The sequence below is a fragment of the Sminthopsis crassicaudata genome, chromosome 1 (assembly GCF_048593235.1).
Source record: "Sminthopsis crassicaudata isolate SCR6 chromosome 1, ASM4859323v1, whole genome shotgun sequence".
In the NCBI taxonomy this organism is placed as follows: domain Eukaryota; kingdom Metazoa; phylum Chordata; class Mammalia; order Dasyuromorphia; family Dasyuridae; genus Sminthopsis; species Sminthopsis crassicaudata.
Window position 1 is genome coordinate 644,177,344 of NC_133617.1, and position 27,445 is coordinate 644,204,788.

At 35.7% G+C, this 27,445-nt stretch overlaps 1 protein-coding gene across 2 annotated transcripts in view; it reads left to right on the forward strand.

The window, feature by feature from the left end:
- The first annotated feature begins 1,568 nt into the window (after positions 1 to 1,568).
- The window catches only part of LURAP1L (leucine rich adaptor protein 1 like), a 53,140-nt gene continuing 27,263 nt past the window's right edge, over positions 1,569 to 27,445 (forward strand). The window contains exons 1-2 of one of the 2 annotated variants that reach the window (XM_074282903.1): positions 1,569 to 1,846; positions 1,985 to 2,604. In XM_074282903.1, the coding sequence (XP_074139004.1) occupies positions 2,326 to 2,604 (279 nt within the window). In that variant the 5' untranslated portion in view covers positions 1,569 to 1,846; positions 1,985 to 2,325. The remainder of the gene's footprint in view (positions 1,847 to 1,984; positions 2,605 to 27,445) is intronic. The other variant, XM_074282904.1, reaches the window with a different exon arrangement.

A 27,445-nucleotide genomic window follows, 5' to 3' on the forward strand; every position in this document is an offset into this window, starting at 1 on the left:
CACACCTAGGTGATAACAGATTTTCTTTTTATCCTTTCTAGGTGCTAAGTGGCACCTAGGGTACTTTATCACCTCCATGCCTGTATAGTTCAACGACACAAGTGAGTGTCATGGATTTTATTGGGAAGGAGGTGATTTCCAACTTGTATCTTACAGTTTCCCATATTTGATGACATAGTCAAAAAAATGACTTAGAGAAACATCATGAACTGGCAAGCCCCACTGTAGAAATATGTGGCAAGAAAGATTCTAGAATAAAAAATGCCAAAAAGAGAAAAGCTGTGTCAGACAAGGTGAGGGTGGAAAGAAGCATTGAGGAAAAGCTAAGTATACAGAGGAGGTAATCAGTTGCAAGAAAACTCTGCCCTAAAATCAGAGTTTTTGGAACTAGCATAAAATTCCAGTATAATTATTTTTTTTTAATTAAAGAAGACAAGATTTTCCCAAATATGGGACAAGGCATGTAGCTGCTTCAGTAAGTTAAAATTTAGCTTTCTTCTTTGATTCCATAATGATATCTCTGAAAGAAATATTTGATGCACAGCAATATGCTGCATACATTCAAGTTATTGTTGCTATTTAGAATTAGAACACTAGGATTTCTGGTATGTTGACTTCCCTACCACATTGAAAAAATAAATTCAATTAAGTAAGCTTTGTGTTTTCTAGCCTTATAAGGTATCCTAAATGAGGATGCACTGAACACAAATTCTAGGTTGCATGGATACAAAGGAAAAACTTCAGTGATGTCAATAGTAATGGATCCCAGGCAAGATCTGAATTCAAACATTCATAGGTCTCCATTGAGTTGAGTAACCTATTCATTGAAAAATCCCAATGAAAATAAAATGATATCATTTGACAGTTTTTGGTAGTGAAAACATTCTAATTCTTTAAATACTATATTATTTCCAAAAGCTAATTACTGAGTCAATTCAATGATTCATGTATCTTTGAGGAAGCCTACTTTGTAAAATTGTCAAGTTAATAGATGTGGCATTGCTTATGTAGAATCAGAGCTAAAAACAGTTTTTAACAACAATTTCCCACTGGCTTCCCTTTTTAAAAAAAAGTGCATTTTTCCTTTTTTAAAAATTATATCTGAGGCTTTATACAAGCTACTTCCCAATGTTTTCTGACTATGCTAAGAAACTAAAACATTTAGTAAAGTATGAAATTTGAAATACTTATGGTAAATTTTTCTTTTTTTTTTTTTTCTTTTTAACATAAAGTGATTTGGAAATACCTCAAATGCTGGGTTTTCTTTTCTTCGTTTTTGGACAGTGCCATAACAGTGTCAGTTGGCTTTTTTCCCTTTAATTTGGGGTACTTTTTAAAAATGTAAAGTTAAAGAGAAAAAAAAAAAAAAAAACTAATGTCAGAGAGCAAGAAACCTAATGATTCTATTAGAGACTCCCTCAAAAATATGGCTCCTATGCTCCCTTACGACCGGTAGGGTTAGAATGATTGAGATTTGCTCTTCTTTTCTGTGATATACGGTACAAGGGTTGGCCCTGCTTTGGTCCACCTGCCAGTGGGGTTTAAAGTTTCAGAGGATCCGAGAAGCACAATGACTTGGATCAAACTGCCCAAAGGAGAAGGAGTCCAGTCTTGTTAACTTCCAGGAAGCAGTTGAACTCCAGCTATCCTGAGTATCTCTCTTTAATACATATGTACACACTACCGGCTTTTTCAGTGACCAGAGATTTTTGACACTACAAGATAAATCTGAAAACTTGGAGACATACGGTTGGAAAATGAAACAATCCAGGAGTGTTACTGCATCATTATATTGTTGCCGTGCTGTTGCAGATGGCAGTCAGTGAACACTGCAATGGTGTGAATGGTTAGTTATTGAGATCTTTCTCCTTACAAAGATAAAACATTTTTTTTTATATATATTTTCTCCGCAGGCGCGACTATTTTGAAGCGCGTACTCCCCTCAAAAAAATGTAATCCAATAATAATTATGAACTATTTTCAGATGAGCCATTACCCCTAGTTAGCTGTGGTCCCTACTTCAGTTTGCTGTCTGTGTGAATCTCAAGAGGCTAATACTAGACCTTGGAAAGAACGATGAACTCTGCACGCCGCGGTTAGATTCTGAGAGGATATAGGAGGAAATCTGCAGCTCTGGTTGCCGCAGCTTGCAAAGGCTACAGCTCTCTTTAATCCGAAGAGCCTGGAGTTTTTTTGTTTGTTTGTTTGTTTTGTTTTGTTTTTTATTTCTTGTTTGTTTGGAGGAGAGTGTTGTTTTTTTTGTTTTGTTTTGGGGTTTTTTTGCCTTTTTTTTTTTTTTTTTTTTAATTTAGAAAAGAAGAAGCCATGGAAGACGGCCCACTGCCAGATCTGAGAGACATTGAACTGAAGCTGGGGCGCAAAGTGCCAGAGAGCCTAGTCCGGTCGCTCCGTGGGGAGGAAGCAGACAGAGACAAGGACAAGGACTTGGACAGGGGGTGTAGCAGCAGCAGCAGCAGCTGCAGCTTGTCTCCTTCTTCTTTCTCCTCTTCCTCGTCCTCCCCAGCCTCTGGCTCTCCTAGACGTAACAACTCCAGTGCCCTGGAAAGACTGGAAACCAAGCTATATCTTCTCAAGCAGGAGATGGTGAGTAGCGAGCTGCGCTCCCGCCGCAAGGAAGGGCCAAGCTGGTCCGGGGAGCGGAGGTGCAAAGCAGGGGAGGGGTAGAAGGTTGTGAGAAGTGTAGTTCTAAGCTAGGGTATTAATGCTCTATTGAAGACTACCTAGAGCAGGACGGAAGAGGATAGTGGGGGAGGAAGGGAGGAGTGGAGGGCGCGTGTGCGTGAAGCGGGGGGAGGTGGGAGGAGGAGGAAAGGAGGAAAAAGTAGAGAGGAAAGCTACTGACCAAAACGTTTGTTTACCCTGAACTTTGCTCGGTCAGAGTTCGCTCCAGTGGCAGGCGGATCCTACTCTTCCCTGTGTACTTTGGGTTAGAGCTGTCAAGGTGTGCCTAGCTTTTTCTCCTCCCCCTCTTTCCTTCCCAGTTTCTGCTCTTAAAGTCTTCCCCATTCCCTAGGCAGATTGTTTATTTACATAATAACTAAGAAGGGAAAATTAAGAAGAGATAAAGCTAGAAAAACTTTGAAGCTGCCTGGCTTTGTGAAAAGAGCAGCTACGCCTGGACTTAGAAAGAGCGTAGCTAAGAAAAGAACCTTCAAGATTGAATCATCCAAAGTGCCCATTTTACAGAGAATAAAACTGAGATCTTGGAATTTAGTGGGATTACAGAATTTTAGACTGTCAAGGTCTTTCGAGATGGAGTTCATAATCACTCTTAAGAAGAAAATAAGGCTCAGAGAAGTCATAGGTTTTGACTGGATGGGACCTTAGAGATAATCGAGATCAATTCCTTTGATTTATACATGAGGATATTTGAGGCTCCCAGAAATATTTAGGGACTTTTCCAAGATCCCACAGGCAATTGGCCAAACCACGATGAAATCCTATGTCTTCTGGACTACGAATCCAGGGTTCTAAACCATCTATCTGGCGGTTTGAGTTTATCATTTGCTAGTTGTGGACATGTTACCTGTTTTCTTTTGAGTCTGTTTCCTCGTTTATAAAATGAGGGATGGGCCCAGTGATCTAAACTTCAGATTCTATGAGGGGGCGGGGATAGAAAATCCATTTGGTTCTTCTAGCTCTTGTAGTTTGAAACTTGGTGACCTCATTAAGTCACTTCCTCAATCTGGGCCTCAGCCACCTTCATGTGTAAAACAAGGGAGTTGAGTTGGGTCGTATAATATCCAAGTATTCTCCGCCGTTTGACATGTGATTTTTTTATTTTATTTATTTATTTTTTTTTTTTTTTGCGGGGGGAAGGGGAAGGAGAAGGGGAGATCTCTCCAGATTAATGCCCCGTTGCTTTGTCAGGAGTGCCAATCTCTGACGGATCAGATTGGATGGCTCACAGTCTTTCTGAGTTATGGGGAGGTGGTGGCCAGGTGTCTGAGGTTGGTGGGGCAGCTGCTGCAGTTTCTCCAGAGGCCCTAGTTTCCCTTCGATCCTCCACAGCTGGATCCTAAAACTGTGATCCCGTGGGGGTCACAATAGACCCTCTGAATAGCTTCTCTAACCTCCTCCTCCTCCCCAGCTGTGTACTGGGGAAGTCACATGACTTTGGCATATTTGATCCTGGGGAGCAGGTGATCTCCAGACTTAGTAATTCCTCCTTTCCCGTCCTCTGCAGTATACTTTTGTGGTCACTGATTTGGCAAATGTTAACTAGTGAACTCAATACTCGGGAAAACTTAGTACGGGTGCATGGAAAAAGAAAATAAATGAAAAGCAACTGGTCTATGAGCCAGCCTTCCTTCTTTGCCAAATCTTACTTCCAGTTGCGGGGGGAGGGGCTCAGCAGCAAGAGAGTGGAATCCTGGGGAGGAGGTAGAGTGGAGGGAGCTGGGCAGCAGGAGGGATTCACTTGACTGATTTTGGAGATTCTGGGAACTGGGCAGTAAAACGAACCAGCCAGTTGTGTTTACTTAGTTCCAGTCTTTATACACTTTCGAGAACCTCGGTAGACAGCTAAACATCTTGAAGTTACCATAGCAAACAGAGAGAAGAGCCATTCTTTTAGGGTCACGTTCTGACTTTAGCTTTCAAACTACTTTCTTCACAAGTGCTTCACGTTGTCCCTCTCAAGTCTCTATAAAACAAAACAAAAAACACAGCTTGTGAAAATATTCTAAGGTAAGCAATGAAACTTTAACCTTGGTTCACCAATTCAATGTCATAAAAAATAAAACTTGCAAAATCTCTAATACAATTTTATGCAAGATATTAATTTATATCTTCCTATGTTTAATGCAATACAATATATAAGCAATACTTTTCTTAAAAACAACCCTGTAAAGTAGTGCAACTATTGATGTCTCTGTTTTTTTTTTTTGTTTGTTTGTTTGTTTTTGTTTTTGTTTTTGTTTTTTCCCTCAAATGGAGGATCCAGAATTTCAGCTAGGTTACAATGAGTCCATTGCTATCTGAGCTATCTGAGTCCATTGCTTATCCCTTATGGCTTGGCTGCTGTCTGCCTCATCCCACAGTAATGAGATACTGTATATCCTGTGTATAATGTTTCTTATATATCCATTTATCATAGATTCTTGTCTTTTGTTCAATTTAAGAAACACTTAATAACCATCTAACATATACAAGGTAGTACTGACATTCAATCAATGCCTTCCAGGAATTGAAAGTTCATTATTGGGGTGATGACATACTTGTTTCTGTCATGTAAATGTGAGAGCTGAAGGCCCTAGATATATTTTTGTTTCCTTTTAATGTGTTGTTGCCAAAGATATGTCATCTTAACTAATTTTTGTCACATAGTATGACCACTTTAAAAGCTGTTATTAATTGATATTTTTTTGTCTGGAATATATGGAATCATTAAGCTAAGGAGAAACATAATATCCATATTAGAACTGATGGTTCTATGTTAATCTGTGAAGCAGATCCACCAAGAATTTATTATGCACCTATTATATTAAACTCTAAGGATACAGAAATAAAATGAAAAAACAGTTTCTGTCTTCAAGGAGATTATATTCTTTCCGCGGTGGGTTATATATACTAGAATCACATAGTCAAATGAGAAGAACTAAGAGAGAAAGACTTTGATGGAGGTGGAGAGGAGTTGAGCCTTGAAAGTTAGTCTAAGAGGTGGGGATAATGAGAGTTTATTCCAGATGTGTGCTGTCCTAGGTAAAAGTCTCAAGGTGAAATATCTAAGCTGAGGTCAAGAAAAACCAAGCAAAGTATTTATATTGACATAGTATTTAAACTGCGAAATGTTGTGAAGTATCAAGCTGAGGAACTGGTAGGGAGCTAATTAGAATCTTACACAGAAGAGTGACTTGGTCTGACTTGTGTTTTAGGAAGATTATTTTGGCAGCTAACTTGACAGCATGTAACAAGCACTTAATAAATGTTTATAGATTGACATTGATTTATTGATTGACTTGAATTTAATTCCAGATATGATGAGTGGTAGGAATAATTGTTGGACAGGCTTGTGTGTTCCTCATTATGTCAGAAGAAATCAAAAAAGGTCCTTAGAATATTTGGTTGACTCCCTATGCAAAACATGGCAGAATATAGACAAGAGTCATATAGGTTAAGTAAACATACATGAGTGTCTACATTGTTGTTGGCAGTACTCATATAATGTGAGATCACATAGCCATTGAAATATTACATTACTCCTGTGAAAAGTACTCAGTATTAAGTATTTATATAAGAGCAATCACTCCTTTAATCATGATGAAAATAAGTTTGTAATGTACACAACTGGTTACTTTGAAGAAAGTACCAGGAAACCATCATAAAAATTGCAATGCAAAAGTGTGGGGGAGGGGGAGAAGAGGTTAGTGGGTGTATAAATTAGCATAGAACTGCAATGAAGAATCAGAGGTGTCAATTTAATTGTTAAAACCTGCTTACATATGTTATTTTTTGTGTGTGTTGAAACTTGGCAAGTGATTTCAGTACGATGTTTATCAGTTTGACTATTTTTAATCTATTATTTCTTCAATTAAAGGTCCAAGTGTTTTAATATGTATCACTCATGAATGACTTCTAGATTTCACAAATTGTCTACATAATCACTTATTTAAAACAAGTAATACTTCATCCAAATGATTTTTTTTTTTTGTCTTTTCTGTCACTCTAACACAGGTAAAGATAGGAAAAGAAAGAGAAGAAGATAAATATTTGACCAGACAGAATTTCTTGGATAGAATTTCAGTGTATATACAAAATATGAGGTTGCCACATATTATTAAACCCTGAGAAACTTCTTTAAAAAACGAACTTAATTAGGTTGATTGGCATCTATATGTAATAACTGAATATAACTCTGTGTGTGTGTACATATACATATATGTGAGTTATGGTATTCACATGTGGGCTCTTGCCCTATATCTGTGATTGTATTAATGATGGAGAGTATCATCCTAAATATAAACTTTTCAGCTTGAAACTAAATGACTTGTTTATGAATTGTCTGTGGTCACCTAGCCAATATATATCAGAGACAAGAATACAAGCCTTACTGACTTCAAAGACATTAGCCTTCATTCTCTACTCTAACCCATATTGTATCTCTGTTTTAACAAGACAAACTTGAGTTAGATGGGAATATCATGAGCAGTCTTATTCAACTCATGTATGACTGAAAAGTCCTTCTGTATTATTATTCTTTCCTTCACAAATTGTCATCCAGACTTCTCTTGAAGATCTCAAGTGAGGAGGAATCTATTTTGCAAGACAACCCATTTCACTTTGGGGTCATTCTAATCTTAAGCTCTTTTTCTTGCTTCCAGCTTAAATCTAAGCAACTTTCATCCATTTCTCTTATCATAATTCTGTCTTTAGGAGACAACCAGAATAAATTTAATTCCTCTTCCTTGACAACTCTTCTGAAAATTCTGGAATTTCCCCTCTAATTCTTCAGTTCTAAATTTCTTTATTTAAAATGATCCTCATATAGCATGCTCTCAAAAACCTCAAACATCCTATCTTCAAAGGACATGGCTAATTTATCAGTATCTATGTAATATGATACGTGTAACTCAACACAAAACTCCTGATATGCTATGACCAGCATATAATCTCTTTCATTCTGAACTCTGTGCATCTTTAATGTAGCATAAGATCACATTTGTTATTTCTGTTGACATACCACACTGTTAAGAGGCAACTCTGTATTGAATGCTGACCTTAGAGTTAAGAAGCCTTTGTTCAAATCTTGCCACTAACATATGCTAGATTTGTGACTGAGAAATTTTTTTCATCCCAATGATCCAGATAAATGTCTGAGATTAAAAATTGCTGGATGCTATCTGGATGCCCCATAAATCATAGGTAATAGCAAGAATTTCCAGAATGGTACAAAGGTGATAAAACTTTTTAAAAATAATATATTGTAGTGTTAATCACATGAAAAATCAGAGTTATTAACACAGAAGTAATAAAGACAAATAATTTTAAAAAAACAGATAGATAATCTCCCCAAAGTTATAATCACTGAGGAAAAAAACATGCCAGATCTAGAACATATTTTTCAAGTTTATCCACAAGAATGGTATTTTAATATTTTAGATTTTGTATTTATAATTTAGTATTTTGGATTTTGTCAAATCTAGATAAAGTACAACATTATCCTAATCTACTACCTAATAATCTTGCTGAAAAGAGAGAAGATTGGAGTGAACTAAGATGAGCTATTCTTGGTAAAGTGTAATGGCTCTTTGTGATCACTGCTTTATTTTCTAGATATCTGCAAATCTTCTATTAAATAAAAACCATACAAATTTTTTGCCAGATAGAATATTTATTAAACGATAATATCACAGATAAACTGTGCTAAGCATTAGAGACACATATGCAAGTAAGCAAAATAATTCCTGTCCTCGGAGAGGTCACATTCTATTGGAGAAGGGTATAGTGAGGAAATAGATAGTCTTTAAGTAATAAAGAGTCTCAGACTCAGGGAAAGTCCACATTAGGGCTAAGGGACCCAGCAGTAGAGTACAAGGTTTTTAGTAGGAGGGGACCAGAATGATGATAAAAAGAATATATGATGAGAAAACAACTCAGAATCCAAATCAAGAACAGCTCCAATAGGCTAAAGTTTATATTCTATAGATAGTAATCTCCAGTTTTTGGAAACTGGAACATTTGCCCTTTTCAAGACATATACTACTTCTTTTTTTTTTCCCCTATGATCTTTCAAATATCAGTGACAGTGACTTAGCAATTTTATTTACCAATTCTTTCAATTATCTTAGAATGTAGGTGCTTTGGATCTGGTGATAGTGTATGTAAATTATTAGTTTAATAATGTGCATGGAATATCCAAATTTTATTTTCATGTCTTAAATTTGGTAATTCTAGGTATATATGAGGTAAATGTTTTTTACATCCAATTGGTTTTATGTGTGTCTTCATAATCATAACTAGTATCGTGATCATTTTGTTTATTTTGCATATGCAATTGTCCTTAAAGCACAACTTGCAACAGTGTGATTTAGTAATACTGCTTGGAAAATATAGTGCTTGATGTATAGCAGTTAGAGGTGAAATGGTTCCATTGAGCAAAAATACTGTTTGGATTTGATGAGGCAGAGACTAGCCCCACTAGTCTCTACAAACAGAAGGTACAGCTGTTAACCAAAGACAGACACCACCATATGCACTCAGTATGGGAACAAAACTGTTAGCCATAATTATGTGTCTGCCAATCACTCCTAAGAGTAGAAGTACCATAAGGCAAAGGCTCAAATGCAAAACACAATGAAGTAAAGATAGATTCATTGCTTATTTGTGAGTGAATAATATATGGAGGATGGGAAGACATTGTGAGCTGGGAAGTTTATAGGAATGGATTCAGCCAGCACATTCTATATATTTCAAGAACTATAGCTACATACAATTTAAATATAACCACAGAATTTATGATTGTATAAAGACCACCAATGGCATACATAGAAAGGATTCAAGGATTCACATGTCAATCAGCTCCATTGACCACCTCCATTTGTCAGCTGTACTGTTCCCCAAGAAGCAATGCAGCATATTTGTGGTATGACTCCAGGATAAGACCAGCACTGTCATGACTCTTATCATTCATTTTAGTTGTTTTGTCTAGCTTTTACCTTTCTCCCAGTGGGGAACAACAGGCTTTGGCAGGACTTCATCACCTACCACATTTCCCTCCTTTTACATTTTTTTTCCCTTTTCATTTTATGTTCTGTTCTTGAGGGAAAGGATTTGAATATATGTATCATGTTATTTATGTTCTTCTTGTATCCCAAAATCATGGTATTGGATTCCCTGCCTCATCTCTCTTTTCTATTCATCTTCCATCTAGCGCCAAAATGCTATTCTTACAGCATATGCTGGATCTTTTCATTTTCCTGCTGAAGAAACCTCAGCAATTATATTTTTACTTTACTAGGATAAAATATAAACACTTATATGTACATATATGTTTGTATGTATATATGCATGTATATATATATATATGCATGTATATATATATATATATATATATTATCTCTTCTGATAAAACATTTGCCTAGAGGGTGAGGAACCTTTCACTTTTTTTTCCTTTTAATTTCTAAGGAATAATATAATGTTTGACACATAATAATTGCTAAATAAATTTTTGTTGATTGGTTGATGTTTTTCCCCAAATAGAATGTAAGCATCTTGAATACAATAACTTTAGTCACTGTGTGCCCTTTGCTAGGCATAATAGGGACTTAATGAATGTGTGTTGATTGATGGATTCCAAAAATAGAATATAAATCTCTAAAAGACAGTGTTTAATTTAAGAATAATACTTGGAACATAGTAGGTCCTTCATAAATATTTGTTGAATGAGTAAAAAAAAAAAGTACATTGCAATTTAGAAAATCTACTTTGGAAATTCAGGCAGATTTGTGAAACCCACCACTCATTTTAGGCATGCTGGCTAATGCCAACTATGAGCATACCCACAATCAGTAAAACTGACACACATGTTCATCAATAGGTTGACTGTTTCATATTTTCATGACATAGGCTCTTGGGAGCCTTTTGTTCTAGGGAAAGTTGAGTAAGAAAGTAAAAGAATTTTAAAATAGGCTAATAAAAGGCATAGAAAGGAAGTCAGTCCAGGGCCAGAGCCTAGGAAGGGAGAAAAAGGAAGTGAGTAAGAAACTGAAGCCTAAAGGTCTTAAGCTATAAATTGATAGTCAGGTTCTCAAGATGATGAGTTGATCTCTCTTCATCTAATTTGACTTTTATGATTTTTCTTAGCAACCTGACACATTTTGTTTTGATTTGATTGGGGGAAACGAACAATCCATTTAAGGTCTTTATTTGTGATATTCTTTGGGTTTTTTAAAACAATTTTACAAAACAAGAGTTTGACTCAGGAAAGTAAAAATAAACAAAAAAGAGGAATTGAACTACAAATAGCACTATAACATCTGAACTTTATTTCTTTAGCTTGAGTGTATTCAGAGTTTGTTTACTCAGCATGTCTGGACCAAGGGTTTAGAGCTGGATGTTCCCTTCTCTGCATGTTGACATATTCCACCATATTGTTTTGACCAGTTAAAACATTGAACACATATTTAGAAAATGCCCCCACTTCATCCATTAAATATTATCAATGTGTGAAAAGAATATACAATTTATCACTGAGCCATGGGTCTTAGAGTTCTACAGTTTTCTTTGGATGCCATCAACTTCTCCCAAGTTGGTAATGGTTCCCACTCTTGGGCCAAGGACTCTCTGAGTTTTCCATCTTAATTAAACTTTCCTGATCACTTAATTTCAAATTGCACTTTTGAATTTCCTAACCACTTCCTGATCTTCTTAAGCTCAAGTTCCTTAAATTCAGAAGCTTGCCTACACCAAAATCCAGTTATTATTGCCCTTTCTACTACTTCTGTTCTTGGTTTTGGGTGTCCTATTCTTAGCATCAACTTCTTTCTTTCCTTTTTAGCACTTAAATCCATATACTGCACATCACAAAGGCACTTTTCTAGTTGTTATTTACAAGTGAAATAAGAATGTACCTTTCTGAAATAAAATATCAAAGTAAGATAACTAGAAATATGTATAAAATAAATCTAACCAGTTCTTTGATAAATGTTTCTTTTGCTCCCCCATCTCTAATATGGAAATTGGTAGTGATAATTCATTCTATGTTAAAATACAATCTGATTATGTGAAAAGTATCTCTCAAGTAGTACCTAAGAGAGAAGAAAACTAAAATGTTGTGCCAGGGACAGACCTTCTGCCAAAAGAATGCTAGATTTCATCAGAAGCCTGGAGTCTTATATGCTACTAGATACATTTGGAAACTTGGGTAAGTCACATTATTTTTTTGCACCTCAATTTTTCTGTGTGTGAAATGGAGGACTAGATGAATTCTTAAGTTCCTAAACCTATGATTAAAATTCAAGTTTATTGTTATTATTTGTCTTCATATTTAAAGTGGACTGATGACATCATGATGTTGGGGTCAAGGTACAGAGTACTCTACTGGGACTGATCATTCCAATATGAGCTTGGAAGTTTCTACCCACAAATAGTTCATTTGAATATTTTGAGTAGAGATGTCTAAATTTGTGTATCTCATATTTCTATTTTGCCACCATGAATCTGCTTTGTTTATAGAACACAGCACCTTCTTTGATGTGGACTTGCCATGCTAAGCAGTTTTGTGCCAGTTTCCCTTGTCTCACAATTGATACTAAAGTTTTCCATCAAGACTTTGTGAATGTCTTTGTATTTCTTCTTCTGATCTCCTTATAATAACATTCAAAGTCTTTCACATCTTCACTCATTCTTTCTCATTAACTTGTACAGTCTCATCTCTGTCTTTCTCTCTGTTAGTAGAAGAAAGCACCAATAAAATTGCTGAAATCTCTAGAAACATTTCTTGATTAAGCCACTGTTATTGTTGTAAAGAAGCCAAGAATGACACCGTAATCAGTTATTTATAATGAGGAGATCCAGAATCATCCCTTTTACCACTTGCCATTTTAAAAATTCAAAGATAGAAATGTAAAATTGTAACATAATAAATGAAGTTCCATAAAGCATGACTTCATTCTATCCTCTCATCTGATTAGTGACCTTGATTGCACTATAAAAATTCCACGATTTTCTTAGTAGACTAAACACAAAATTCTGCCCAATCTGACACTTCTCCATTAAAATATTGTTTTAAACTGCTTAGAAATCTCTGGAGCTGCAAAGAGCTCCTCAAGGTAAAAATTGATGTCTTTTAAAACGATGGCTTAAGACAACTTTCCATTTTCTGGGTATGCTATGATTTTAGTTTATGCAGGGTAACTTTGTAGTGAAAATGGATGATATACCCAGTTCTCCTCATTGTATTTAGAAAGAAACTAGCAACATTTCCTACCTGAAAGAGGAACAAAACACCTCTCTAAGCCCCTGCTCAGTCTTATTCTTTAGTTTCTGAAGAAACGAGGAAATCAGTTATTACCTCAGCATCTTCAGCTTTAACACATTAAAAAAAAAAAGAAAAAAAAAGTTTACTGACTGCTTCAGAGATTGGCAAAGTGAATTAACTGCAGCAGGAAAGTTCTCTAGTACATCCTAGAAAATATAGGGAGATTTGGGTCATTTATTTTCTCTCCAGCCATGTTCCATTTGGTTCCCTCATAAATAGTGGCTATACTCAAGGGTTCTGCTGCAATGAGGCACCATTATACCTAAGCATAGAGTTAGAAATATTCATCCTCTCAAATAAACACACTTCTGTGACCTACTCTAATTTACTTTGGGTTAATGCCAGTCCATTTTTAAACTCTGGAATTGGATAGCAGGTGGGGAAAAAGAAAGTGGAACATCAATTGGGTAGACAATTATGTTGATGCTTGCAGATTAAAAAAAAAAATTAATTCTACAAATTAACTTAAAATTTCACCAACATAAATTCTTTGGATATCGATTTTCTCAATACCTTTGGGTCAGCACATTTCTTGCTAGATATAAGGGATTTTATCTTTACAAGTAATTCTAAGCATACTTAGCATGTACATGCCATGTCATATTTTATCCAAAGATTTTAGAAACATTAGCAAATATTTAGTAATATCACATCATGCCTACATCCTCCATTCCTAATACCACTGCCCTCCCCCCCTTTTTTTTTTTTTGGTCCCGACTTGTGACTTTATTAATGCTGGAAATTCCTGATGAGGAAATTCCTTCTACTAATACACATTGGCAATTATCCTGATTTATAATTACTTTCATTTATAAGCTTAAAATGTTATCTATCAGTGGCTGAACTTCAAGATTATTAAACTTGACCAGAGAAAAGTTAATTAGTAATATACTGTTGATTATAAAAGCTATCATTACTAAGCCTAGGTGATCAAATATATTTGAATATAGTTACCTGAGTGGTTGGACTGATCCATAAACAAATTGGTGATTTAAGGAAGTCCTGGTATGGGAAATTTAATTTCATCTAAGATATCTTGTCAGATGGTAGAATCTCTTTGTGAACTCAGGTCCCTGTTATTATTGTTTTGTCATTGTTAAGGTACATCAGTACCTTAAACATAGTGGACATCTAACAAATGTTTCTTAAATCATATTGCCGTGGAATATTTGGATATCCAATTAGATTGGTCATTTCTTTGCTCAAAAATCTTCAGTGAATAAGGCTTAGATCCCCTTGTCTAGCATTCAAAACCTCCTACACTCTAGTGTTAGTCCAATCTTTCAAACTCTATATCATAATTTTTACCTATCCTTTGAAGTCCAACTCAAATGAAACCTTGAAGTCTTTCTTGATCTTTTGGGTTGGAAGGTCACAACAGCCTTCTTCCTTGGAATCCTCATAGCATTTGCTTTTCTAACTTTCTGATGCATTTTCATTTAAATTATATGAATTTTTATCAGATCACCCACTAGACTATAAACTCCATGAAGGCAGGAACTAGGTCTTATTTCAACTTTGTGTCTCCCTTCACCGGCAATACTCTATACATAGTATGTAACTGAGCATAATTCGACAAATTCTTATTAAATGTCCATCATGTGTAAAAGACAGTGCTGATCTCATGAGAAAAAAAAAGAGAGAATAATAAAACACCTAATAAATATTAATTAGTTGAATGAATAGAAAGAATATGCAACAATAGGAAGCAGGTGGGTTTCTCTGCAGGTAACCAAAGCCTGGTATCCAGGTAATCTGGTTGGAGACAGCAGACAATGGTCCATGTTGGCAGTCAGCCTCAGGGAAGTCTGGCAGCTTGATAGTGGAATATTAGTCACAAGGACTATGCTTCATGAGTATGACTTCAGTCTAGAATAACTAAAGTGTAGAACAAGGAGCCAAAGGTAGCAATTAGGCAGAAAACAAGGCAGGGAATTGAGGTTGTTGAACATCTTGGAGCTTGGTCACAATGTACAAAGCATGAATCTAATTGTGCAAATATTTCTACACACAAAACCAAAGCAGGACCAGCAGCAAGGGTAACATGTAAAGCTGTTTAATTTAGGCCAAGAAATGGAATGAGTCAAAGAATATGAACAGATGATTTTCAGACAAAGAAATTAAAGCCATCTATAGTCATATGAAAAAATGCTCTAAATCAGATATCATACAAGTATTAGAGTATTAGTGAATGCAGAATTCTACAGTTGTATCATAAAATTCCAAAGTTTAAAGCAGTTTCAAAAAATCTAAACATTTGTCTCAACTGGAATACTACTTTAGCCTTTTATAAAGTTTCCTTCTAAACTATTTTTGTACTTACCTAATTTCTGGGTCATAGATGTAGATTCTTCCCCATGTTCTGACACCAAAATGTAATGTTCTTGTTTGGTTTTCTGGAATTCTTGGGGCAGCCTTAGGTTTAGTAGGTTAATCACCATGAGAATAGCCAGGTGTTAAAATCTGAAAGTCTTTATTGTCTCCTTCTCCTGATGCTCAGCTAGCATTCTTATGGCCTTCAGAGGGGATTTAGTTTCAGTGGAGAAAATACAGGAGGACAAGCCAGCCACCACCTGATGAAGATGGAAATTAATCTCTCTCTCTCTCTCTCTCTCTCTCTCTCTCTCTCTCTCTCTCTCTCTCTCTCTCTCTCTCTCTCTCTCTCTCTCTCTCTCTCTCTCTCTCTCTCTCTCTCTCTCTCTCTCTCTCTCTCTCTCTCCTCCCTCTCTCTCCTCCCTCTCTCTCCTTGGCTCCAAGAGCTTGAGCTCCCACCTCCAGTCCTTTGTCTTCTTTGGCCCACTAACTCTGACTGAGGCTCCCAGTTTGTTTTACACTGGGTATCAACCCAATCATTATATCACTAGGAAACCATTATTTGTTGTAAGATTAAATCAATCATACTGAATTTAGAGAACTTTTAAGCACCATGCTAAACTAGATAACCATTGTCTCATCAATTCCACTGACAATATCTTGTAAGAATCCTTGTTTCAAAGTTCTGGCCCATAACCAAAAAAAAAAAAATATGTCTGTCCCTTTCTCTTTAAGTAAAAATCTATAAAGTCCTGCTCTACCTTCTGCAATTCCATGGCTTCTTTGTATTATGACCACTAAACCACTCAACTCAATTCTCAATCTCTGATTTTCTATGCTTTGACTGCAACATGACTCTGGAGAAAGAATCAGTTATTGTTTCCTTGGCCTTCAACTATTCTTGAGAGTCTAGCTGAGTAGAAAGTAACCAAATGCATAAAATGAAATCAAGTATTAAGCAGATTCAATATCACCCAAATCTAGCCTTTTTATTTGCTGTTTTCAGTAAACTATCCTAGGCAAATTAACCACCTATATCTATTTGTTATTTGCATATTCAAATGACTGTATTTCAAACATGACTGTAATAGAGTGTCTCAGAAAGGCTAAAATCTGTGCTTCAGATTCCCAACCCTAGAACCAAATGCTATAGTACTTACATTTGGAGCTTTAGACTTGAAGATCCAACCCAAAAATAGAAGGGAAAAATAAATTCTCTAGGACTTGATTTCCTAATCTGAAAAATGAACAATTAGCCTCAATGATCTCCAAGCTTCCAGCTCTACATCTATGAGTATATGAGTTTTAAAACCATGCTATATTCTATAAAACGCCTTCTATCTGCTATGATGTTTATATTACTATTGGAAAAAAATAAGAGATTAAGTATGAAAGGAGTCACTCAAAATGTTCCAATTGTCATTTATTTCATTTTTAATTGTGTACAGTGTCTTAAAATTCTTGCTTAGGACTAAGACACCTCCAAAATATAATATTTTTGGTCCTGAAGCCAATTTTCTGTCCCTTGTGACATGCTGTCTCTCTTGGAATTTATTGTCTTTAAAATTTGGTGAAATTTTCAGCTTCATAGAATAGGTTATATGATAGAGGGAGAAGAGTAGTATTAATATGCAAGATGACTTTTAACCACTTGGTGTGGGTTTTTTACCTTTGATGTGACACCATATACAAAAAGTTTCATAACATCCGGAGCTCTTAAACACATTTCTAGGACATATCAAAGTTTCACTGCCAAAATTATACAACTGAATCAACCTCTTATTTTTATATTCACTCTTGGGTAAACTGCCCCTCCCAGTTACACAGTATGTACCAAGCATAGTCACAAAATATGAAGCAGTCATTAAAGGAAAATCTCCAGAATAGAAAGGCTTATTTTGAGCAAGCTTCTTTCAACTGTATTAAATCAATTTTGCCCTAAGATAAGTGATTGATGGCCAGTCTTATATTCAGCAATAAAATATTAATTGCTTCATCTCCTTAAATATTCCAATTAGGTTTCTCTCTGTACATTCTCTTTATTTGAATGAGTGCTAATGGATTAGAGAGCCATGTCTCTAATGATCCTTGATAAAATGAAAGTGATAGTTCTTTAGAAAGTTAATGGGTCAGAGGGATAATCAGTCAACATTCTTTCTAGCTTTTTTCTCAGTAATGCTTGTAACACCATATTTGTGCACATAGAAGGAAATTTAGAGATCAGATAGTCCAATCCCTTTGTTTTACATATGGGGAAACTGAACATTAGAGAAGTTGAATGACTTATTTAGGAATAGTAAGTGGCAGAGCCGGAATTTGAATTCAGATCTGGTTACTAAAAATCTATTTTTTTTCCCATTGAACTTTACTACTTCCCAACAAGTAATGCCCTACTTATACCCAGTGTGAGTTTTTCTATTTCCTTTAAAATTATTTGTAATTCAAATTGCTAAGAAATCATTTGACAAATTATCCAGCGATTCATAGCCAATTAAAGTTATCAGTAGAATAGTAATCTTAAAGACTTTAGGGGGAAGGGTGAGAATGTTTGTGGTTTTTAATGATTAAAAAACATTGTGGTATTTATGTGCTACTGATTGTCCATGTTTTTTCCTAATGTTACAAATGCTTCTGGGAGCCAAAAAAACATGGAGAGGGAATGTGGCCTAGACTGGGAAATTTAAATCATTGAAAATAAATACCTAATATGTATCAAATCCACGATTTGAGTACAGAGCTTTCTTTCTTTTTTTTTTTTTTATTAATTTTATAATTATATTTTTGACAGTACATATGCATAGGTATTGTTTTTTTACAACATTATCCCTTGTATTCATTTTTCCAAATTTTCCCTTTCCTCCCTCCACTCCCTTCCCTAGATGACAGGCAATCCCATACATATTAAATGTGTTACAGTATATCCTAGGTACAATATATGTGTGTAAAACCAAATCTCTTGTTGCACAGTAAGAATTGGATTAGGAAAGTATAAGTAACCTGGGTAGAAGACTCAGTTCCCAGTGTTCCTTCTCTGGGTGTATCTGTTTCTGTCCATCATTGATCAACTGGAACTGAATTAGATCTTCTTTATGTTGAAGATATCCACTTCAATCAGAATATATCTTCATACAGTATAGTTGTTGAAGTGAATAGTGATCTCCTGGTTCTGCTCTTCACTCAGCATCAGTTCGTGTAAGTCTCTCCAAGCCTCTCTGAAATACAGAACTTTCAATGAAGTTAGCACTGCTTTCATTACCATCCCACTACACCCCTCACTAGTTTACTGAGCTTTTAAGGAAAGAAGCAAACAGATCTCAAAATGGTCAACCTTTCTTTTTTGTTCCATATTTTCTTTATGAATTGTTAGTACCACCATAAATGCACTCTCAAGGCATTAGAAAAGTGAAAAATATCTTAGAACTGAGATATTTTTCTTAAAGTACTAAGATAACTGTATTGTCAGTATTTTGCTCTCATTAGCAAGGTTACAACTTATCCTGTTAATTCTTGCACAGAACCATGAACTCATCCTGTGTGCCTATTAAAGTGATACTTAGATGCACACTGTACATCCTGCCATTTGTTTTCTGTCATTGTTGACTTACTAAATGACAGGGTGGTGTGGATTCCTTTCCTGTACTTCAAAGCCAGTATTTGGTGGAAAGGTAATAAGTCACTACCACATTTTCAAGAGCTGAATAAAATAGACTAATTTCACAGCAGGTGGAATGCTTTATTCAGTGAAACAGACCTCTGTTCTCACTGTTGTGAAGTTGATATCTTTCATGGGATTAGATATGATAAGATCTGGAAGTTTCAGAGGATCTTAATGACTATGAGGTGTCTAATTGCCCCATTCAATGACAATGAAGTGGTCTCTTCAATGAATCGAATTCTTTGCTTTGGCACTGGACTAGGAAAACCAAATTGCTTCAAAGGATGTTGCTAACTTGAGATGAAAATGTATTAGCTTTGAATTAATGAACTCAATTTAAAATATTTCAAGCAAACTCAGAGTTGCTTTATGATATCCAATTTTATGTTATCTCATCTCAGTTTTTTTTTTTTTTTTAACTTTTGTTAACTTCTACGGCTTCCTTATATAGCGGCTGTTTCAAACATTTAGTCTCAAGTCACTTATACCACCCCAACAATCTCAACAAAGTACCTATCCCCATTCTTCACTGAAAAAAAAAATGAGGCTATCTGTTAACAGCTCCTTTTCCATGATTCCATCCTACCATCAATTCCAACATGTAAATAAGAGGAAACTCTTCTCTTTACCAATGCTAACCTATTTGCTTATGCCCTTGTTCCTATTACACCCTGTCTCCTTTCGGAACTTCACTTTTAGATCATCTTATCTTCTTCCCTGATGTCTGTCCTTCCTTGTCTACTGAGTACTTTTCTGATATCGTTAATAATTTCTAAATCAGTTCCATTCTAAAAACAAATAAACAAAAACATACCAAAAAAAATCTTTCATTTGATCTTACCATCTAGGTAAGCCAAACTCAGAAAATACATTTACTGTGCTTAGTGCCTACATTTTTTCTCCTCCCATTCACTTCTTTGCCTCTTGTCTGTCATCTGTCCACTAATTGCATCCCTGAAGTGAAACTATTCTTTCCAATGTCCAAGCACTTTACGAAGCACTTTACAAATATCACATTCAATCTTTACAACAATTTTATGAAATAGGAGCTATGATTTTCCTCATTTTACAGTTGAGGAAACTGAGTTAAACAGTTTAAGTGACTTGCCCAGTCATTTAAACACAGCTAATAAGTGTCTGAGGCCAGGTTTGAACTCAATTCTTCCTGACCCTAGGCTAGTACTCCCTATCCACTATATCACCTAGATAATGTGATTCCTATAATATTCCACCACTATAATACTCCCTTACCTTATTAAGCTATTTTGTGGAATCCTTGTTTCTTTTAATTGTTCTTTAAGATAGCTTTTCTTATTCCCTTCATTGTTAGAGTCCCACTTCCATTCTCACCCCAATTTCCCCACCCTTGCCAGTCATCATGGATACTTTTGTATATGCCTTGCATTTCTTTTTCTGTGAATATGCAAGGACTTTGAGTGCTACCTTTTCATTTGTTAGCTCACTAAATAAAATAGCACTTGACATACTATACACACTTAATAGATATTTCTTGTTGAGTTGATTGATTAAAAAAATCTAAATTAAAAAACAATCATGGCATGATCAATTATTTTACTGATTTGAAAATGGACAAGTTGAAATAATCATTGTTTAGAATGCACACAACTTTAAGTATATATTAACTGCCTGACAATTACAATAGACAGAGCACTAGTTCTAGGATAGATTCTAATTCTGAATGCAGCACTTACTATTTTTGTTTCAGTGAGCAAATCATTTAATATTTATGAGTCTTACTTTTCTAATCTCTTAATCTAGGGGGTTAGACTAAATGGCTTCTGGAATCCATTTTCACTCCAGCTCTAAGAACCTGTGCTCCTCTGACTCTGTGCTCCTCTTTGTTAACTATCATAGGTTCTATTTCTAATATCTAATATCAACTCACAATGATAGCCTAAATATGTTAACTGAACATTATAAGTGCTTAATAAATATTTTTGTATTATATTGTGTCAGGCAATGTGACATTAAGTATTTGTTGTTCAGTCATTTCATGACCTCATTTTGTTGTTCCACAGTTCCCTTTTATTGTCCTGACTCAGTTTCCCTAAATTGTCCTGCCCTAGTTCCTAATTGTTTTGCTCAGTCTTGCAACACTATCCCTCCCTCCTAATCATCATGATTCAGATAAGGAGAAAGACTTTCTATCTTAGACATCATGACCCCAGCCCTTCCCTACTTACAATAATGTCAGGTGCCTCCTGCATTCTGTCATTGTTCTTTATCCCAACTTCCCAACCTGTCAGAACCAGATTAATAGTCCATTCCTGCTCTCAGTGCTCTGACTCCACTCCTGCCTTGGTCGAGCCCCTGGTAGCTTGAAGCCATTTGTATATATATACTTCATGGGAAGCACACATTAGCTGCTGGATACGACATCAGCCCTGGGGGCATCATGCCCCCAGCACACTCTCTTCCTTTCAAATAAATTATTAAAAATTCTCTAATCTCTTTCTTGCCTCAGTTTCTCAAGCATTACATTTTGGGGAATTTTCTTGGCAAAGATACTGGAGTGTTATGTCATTTATTTTTCCAGCTCATTTTACAGATGAGAAAACTGAAAGACTTAAGTCTGAGATTAGATTTAAACTCAAAAAGATGGGTTTTCCTGATTCCAAATCTAGTGCTCTATCCACTGTACCATCTTATCAGATAGAGAATACTACATATGGAATCAAGAAGAATAATGTTCAGATTCTATGTCTGAAACTTACTAGCTATAAATTCCTGGAAAAGATACTTAATCTTTCTGGATTTCAAATAGCTTTTGAAGACTAAAAGACATAGACCACATAGACCACTGGAGTAACTCAGGTCCTTGATATATCAACCTATTCAATTGTGCTATAATTAGTGATGGAGGTAGGTTGAACTTAACAAACTGGCTTTCTAACTTTTGTTGAGCAAAAATAAAAAATATGTTTACTTTTATGTTTTGTTGTTTTTTTTTTTTTTTTGGTTGTTGTTGTTATAGAAGTCCAGCCATAATTACCATGGACTGTTCTCCTCTTTCTTTCTCAATTCAGTTCCTATTTGGCTAGAAACTGGACCTATGATTTCATTTATATAGAATGCACCTAGATGAAGAAATTACCTTTATCACTTCAGATCAGCTCTTCTTCTAATTTTAGAGAGTAAATAACAGTAAATTAGAACTCTGAGAGATTAAATAACTTGTCAAAAATAATCTAGTTAATATGTGTTAAAGATGAGACTTGAAGTCAGTCCTTCTTGGATCCAAGGCTGGTGTTCCTTTTATTATGGCATACATCTTCTCACTGAATGCTCATCCTTAAAGCCAGCTTACACTCTATCTTCTTTACAAGGAATCAGCTGATCCTCTGAGCAGATAATAAGCCTCCTCTCAGACATTACATAGTACTTTGCATCTTACTATTGTTACATATATTATTTTGAATTTTTATGCTTGGGTCATCCATTATCTACCAGACCATTAATTACATAAAGGAAAAGTCTATGTCTTTTTTAATCTTTGAACATCTCATATTGCTAAGCACAATGGTTTGTTCATAATTTTACAAATTACTTCCTACCCACACCCCTTAATATTCCCGATTTAGTGATACTGGATTCCTTTTTCTTACTCCCATAAGATTCTCTATCTCCAGATTCTGTTAGGATTACTAAGTGAGAACTGAGGTTGTCTGGACAGTGACAAGGTGAGAATTCAGGTTTTCTGGACAATTACAAGGTGAGAACTCAGGTTGACTTGATAGAAGGGGGCAAGCTCATTGGCTGGGGTGGTTCTTCCCAGAAGCCCTTGCATTATCCCACGCCCATTCTCTGGGAGAATAAAAGAGAGGACTCTCAGAGAAAGAAGAAGACTCTCTGCATTACATCAGGCTGACGGGGCTCTCTGCAGGAAGGGAAGTCACTTCTTTGGACAAGAGTTAACAGCAACTGCCTGGAGACAACGGTTCATTACAGGAAGAAGAATCTGTCGGAGAGATTTGAGTAGAAGACACAGCAGATCTCTTCCCAGAGAGCGATCCAGCAGCTTCTAGAGACGACAGCTCATTACAAGATTCTATATAGTTTTAATAGCTATTTCCATGCTTGGAAAGTAGAGATGCTCTACTCATCTCTGTCTCCTGGCTTCTTTCAAATTCTAGCTGAAATCCCACTTTTTAGAGGAAGTCTTTTCTAAATCTTGATTTTAGTGTCTTCCCTGTGTTGACTACTTACTATTTAGAAATTGTAAACCTCTTAAAGATAGGGATTGCCTATCTTTGTATCCTGAGCTCTCAATACAGTGCCTAACACCAACTAGGCCTTAAATAAATGTTCACCTACAGAAGGTGCCTAATAGCTGTTAGTTATACTGTATTGTATTGTGTTATATAATAGGTTACAGATGGAAAATAGGATTTTTCATACTGACTTCCCTATTTTTTGGTTGTTTAGCTAACCTCATTTTTAAAATAAAGGAAATGTATTTTTTACTAACTAATTTTCAAGTTGAAGCATGATTATTTATGGATTACCCAGTGGAAACAAATCACTTAAAGTAGGGCTATTTCTCCTCACATTCAGTTTTGAGAAATAATTGGTAATTGAATTTCCCTCAGTTCTGAGGGTGGAAAGATGTGCTGATTTACTATATGTGTACATTTTTTTTAATCTTCAAGATCAGATTGCTTCAATTAGGTTAAGTAACTTGAAAAACTAGTTTTAAAAATGAAGATTCTCAATTGCTTTTATGTAAACTAATAGATGATGGCTAACCTCCAACAGGAGGTACACTGATGGGCTAAATCCACTGAAAGCAAACAAAATTAATTGTTAAGCTTCCATTGAAAAGAGAATGTCAGAGTGATTAATACATCTGGAAATGAGTCTAAAGACTTCAGCCAAGTCTGTGACTTCACACATGCAGTTGACTGAGCCATGACCAGAACAAAAAACCCACACCAACGGTCATTTTCATACCATGGCTCATTCAAAGCAGGTTTGCAGAGTAGGAAGTATTTCTGGGCCCCAATTGCATGACTGTGGAAACAGAGTGACACTTTGAACTACTAGCATTCACATTGGTAACCATTTCATTTTAAGGTTTTATATTACATCTTAAGTGAAGTTAATATGAAATTATGAAGGTCTCATTGTGTGTTCAGTACTGTGCTAGGCACACTGCTAGGTAGGTTTGGGGTGTGGAAGAGGAAAAGGGAAAACAGGATGAAGGTGTAATCCAAAAGAACTGAAAATCATAGTACTCAAGGAAAGCCAGAGAGAGAGAGAGAGCACATGCTAATGTAGAGAAGGCAAATTTCTTTACCTTTAGATGTGCAACTAGGTGAACCTGGAGTCAGAAAGACTGAAGTCTAAATCCAACCTCAGACAATTGTTAGCTGTGTAACCCTAGGCAAGTCACTTAATCTTTGTCTGCCTCAGTTTCTTCAGTTGTAAAATGGGGTTTAAAAATAGCAACTATTTTCTAGGGCTTTTGTGAAGATGAAATGAGATATTTATAAAGTGCTTAGCACAATGCTTAGCATGTAGTAGGTACCTAATAAATATTTGCTCCCTCCCTCAGTATTTCCGACTGACAATGATATTGGCAAAGTGCCTATATCATTCCTATGTTCATAATCTTGAAGCTGTCTTTGACTTTTTGACTCTTGCTTCTAAAATACCTATCACACCTGGCCCTTATCTAATTTTCCTGCTGTACTAGTCTCTTAAGAGGTTATGATCCAGGGACCCTGGATTTCTTGATGTTTCTTGAACTCAACATTCTCATCTCCTCATTCCTAACCTTCATGATGCACCCCCAAATCTGGAATCCCCTGCACTCCCTACTCCCCTAACTTCCTTCAAAACTCAGCTCAAATGCCTCTTCCTAGAGTAGGCTGCTCTAAGTACCACTCAATGTTAATTCTTTCCCCCTGAGATAGCCTTCCACTTATACTGCATATGACTTGAAGTTATAATATTTTGCATGTTGATTTCCCCATCTGAATGTGAGCTTCTTGAGGACTGAGACTATTTTCCTTTTTCTTCCTATCCCCAGAATTTAGCAGAGTGCCTGTCACAGATAGTGAGTGCTTTATTAACTCTTGAGTTTGGTGTTCAAAGTCCTTCATAATCTGACCCCACCACTACCACCACCTTTTCCAGTCTTTTTACACCTTCTTCCTTTATATTTCTCTCTAAACCAGTGCCTTTAACCTTCTTGCTGTCACTGGAACATGACACTCCATTTCCTGACTGAGAGCATTTCCATTGGCTGTTTCCCCCAAGCTTGGAACTCTCTTCCTCCTCATCTCTATCTCTTGGCCTCTCTGAATTTCACTTACTTCTGACTTTCTGCTGGGATTATATCCAATTTATACTATATATTCCCATAATAAGGCCTGCCCCCTTTAATCCCACTGGTGAATTTCTTCTGGGGTTTCTCTTTCTGATTTACTCAGGAGTTCAAATCCATATCCTGGAGTTTCCTTCCCTCCTCCTCTTCTCTCCTTCAGCTCTTCTTTGTGAGTTATTTTACCTCATTTGGATAAAAATCTCTTACATAGGGATTGTTTTTTTCTTTTCACTTGCATCCTCAGTCTGTAGCATTTGGTAAAAGCTTAATGTTTGTTTCCTTCTTCCTTTTCTGTTTTATTCTTTTCAGTTGTTTAAATTTTATCACTCCCAGTAGAGTAGGCAAATCATTTAACCCTACTTGCCCTGGTTCCTCATCTGTAAAATGAGTGGGAGAAGGAAACGGCAAACCACTCCACTATTTTTGCCAAGAAAACCCCCCATTGGGGCAGTTAAGTGGTGTAGTGGGTACAGCATCAGCCATGAAGTCAGGAGGACCTGAATTCAAATTTGACCTCAAACACTTAATACTTCCTAGCTGTGTGACCCTGGGCAAGTCACTTAACCTCAATTGCCTATGCAAAAAAAAAAAAAAACAAAAAAAAACAAAAAAACAAAGAACCCCCAATTGGGGTCATGAAGGGTCAGACAAGACTGAACAACAATTCCCAGTAGACTATCAGTTCTTGATGGGCTGGAACTATTTTTTGCCCTTCTTTTTATCCTCTGCTCTTAGCTTTGTTTTATCTTCTACCTGAAAAAAAAAAAAAAAAAAAAAAAAAGTATGTCCTTAATAAATAATTGTTAGCTAACAGTAAGTGCTTGTTAACTTGATTAGATGTGTTCATGAGTTTGCAAGTATCAAATGCTGTATTTTGTAATACAAAATTGTAAGTAATATAGAAATTTAGAAAAGGGAAAAATCAACATGGGAAAGTTAATAGAAGGTATCATGGAGAATGTGTGTCTTAAGCTAGGCCTTCAAGAAAGTAAAGGACTTTATTTAGTAAATAGAAGGGGAGAATGGAAAATATTTCATTTTATATTTTCCATGCAGAAGTATCACAAATCTTTTACACTATTGTTATTGTGTATAAAACCACTTTAGTGTTTAGCATTCTTACACAAGTGTTAGGATAAGCAGGATTATAAAGGCATATTAAAAGTCAATATGTCCACATCAGAACTTCCAGGGATATTTTCTTCATAACTTGTCCAAACTTGTTTTTCTTGATGTTGCCATCAGTGCCTAGCTTCCCAATTTTCCTCTACTTCCTCTATATCTAATCAGATTCCAGTTTTTAGAGTTTATTGATCTTCTCACAAATTATTGCCTCCATCTTCTTCTTTCTACTCTCATAGGCTCTACTTTAGTTCAAACTCTCCTCACCTCTTACTTGGCCTATTGCCTAGTCTAATTGATCTTAAATCTAGCCTTTCCTTTCCCTAATTTATCTGCCACATAACTGCTTAATAATATCCTGAAAGACAGATCTGACCCTATCTCTACCAATACTCAAAATATTTATTGGACTTTTATTATGTCTAAGATAAAAAAACAAAATCTTCAGGCTGGCAAACTGACTCCTACCTACTTCTCTTGTTTTATTTCTTTTTATTACTTTTATACATATTACATAACAGTCAACCTGGCTTGCTAACTGTAAACATCAGTCTATGTAATATTTTCTCTCCTGTTCCCATGTCTTCAGACAAATGGTTTCTCTTGCCTAGCATGCATGTTTTTCCCATCTCTGCTTTGTAGTATCCTTAACTTTCTTTAAAGCACAACATTGACAGAATATAAGCTACTTCAGGAAAAGAGCATACTTTTTTTCATCTTTTTATCCTCAGTGTATAGATCAGTACCTTACACAGAGCAGGTTCTTAATAAATGCTCGTTGAATTAATTTCAACTTGTTAGTCACTATGATGATATAGCAAAAAATTAATAAGGCTAATAAAATCATTAATGGTTTGGTAGAAGGAGGAGTTATAAATATTGCATCATGAGTGTGAGAAACTAATGAGAATAATGTGATTGAAATAAAAGATATTATTGAAGTACAACAAAAGATAAGATCAGACAGAGTTAAGATTACGTCAGTTAATGGAGAAAAGAATAATTA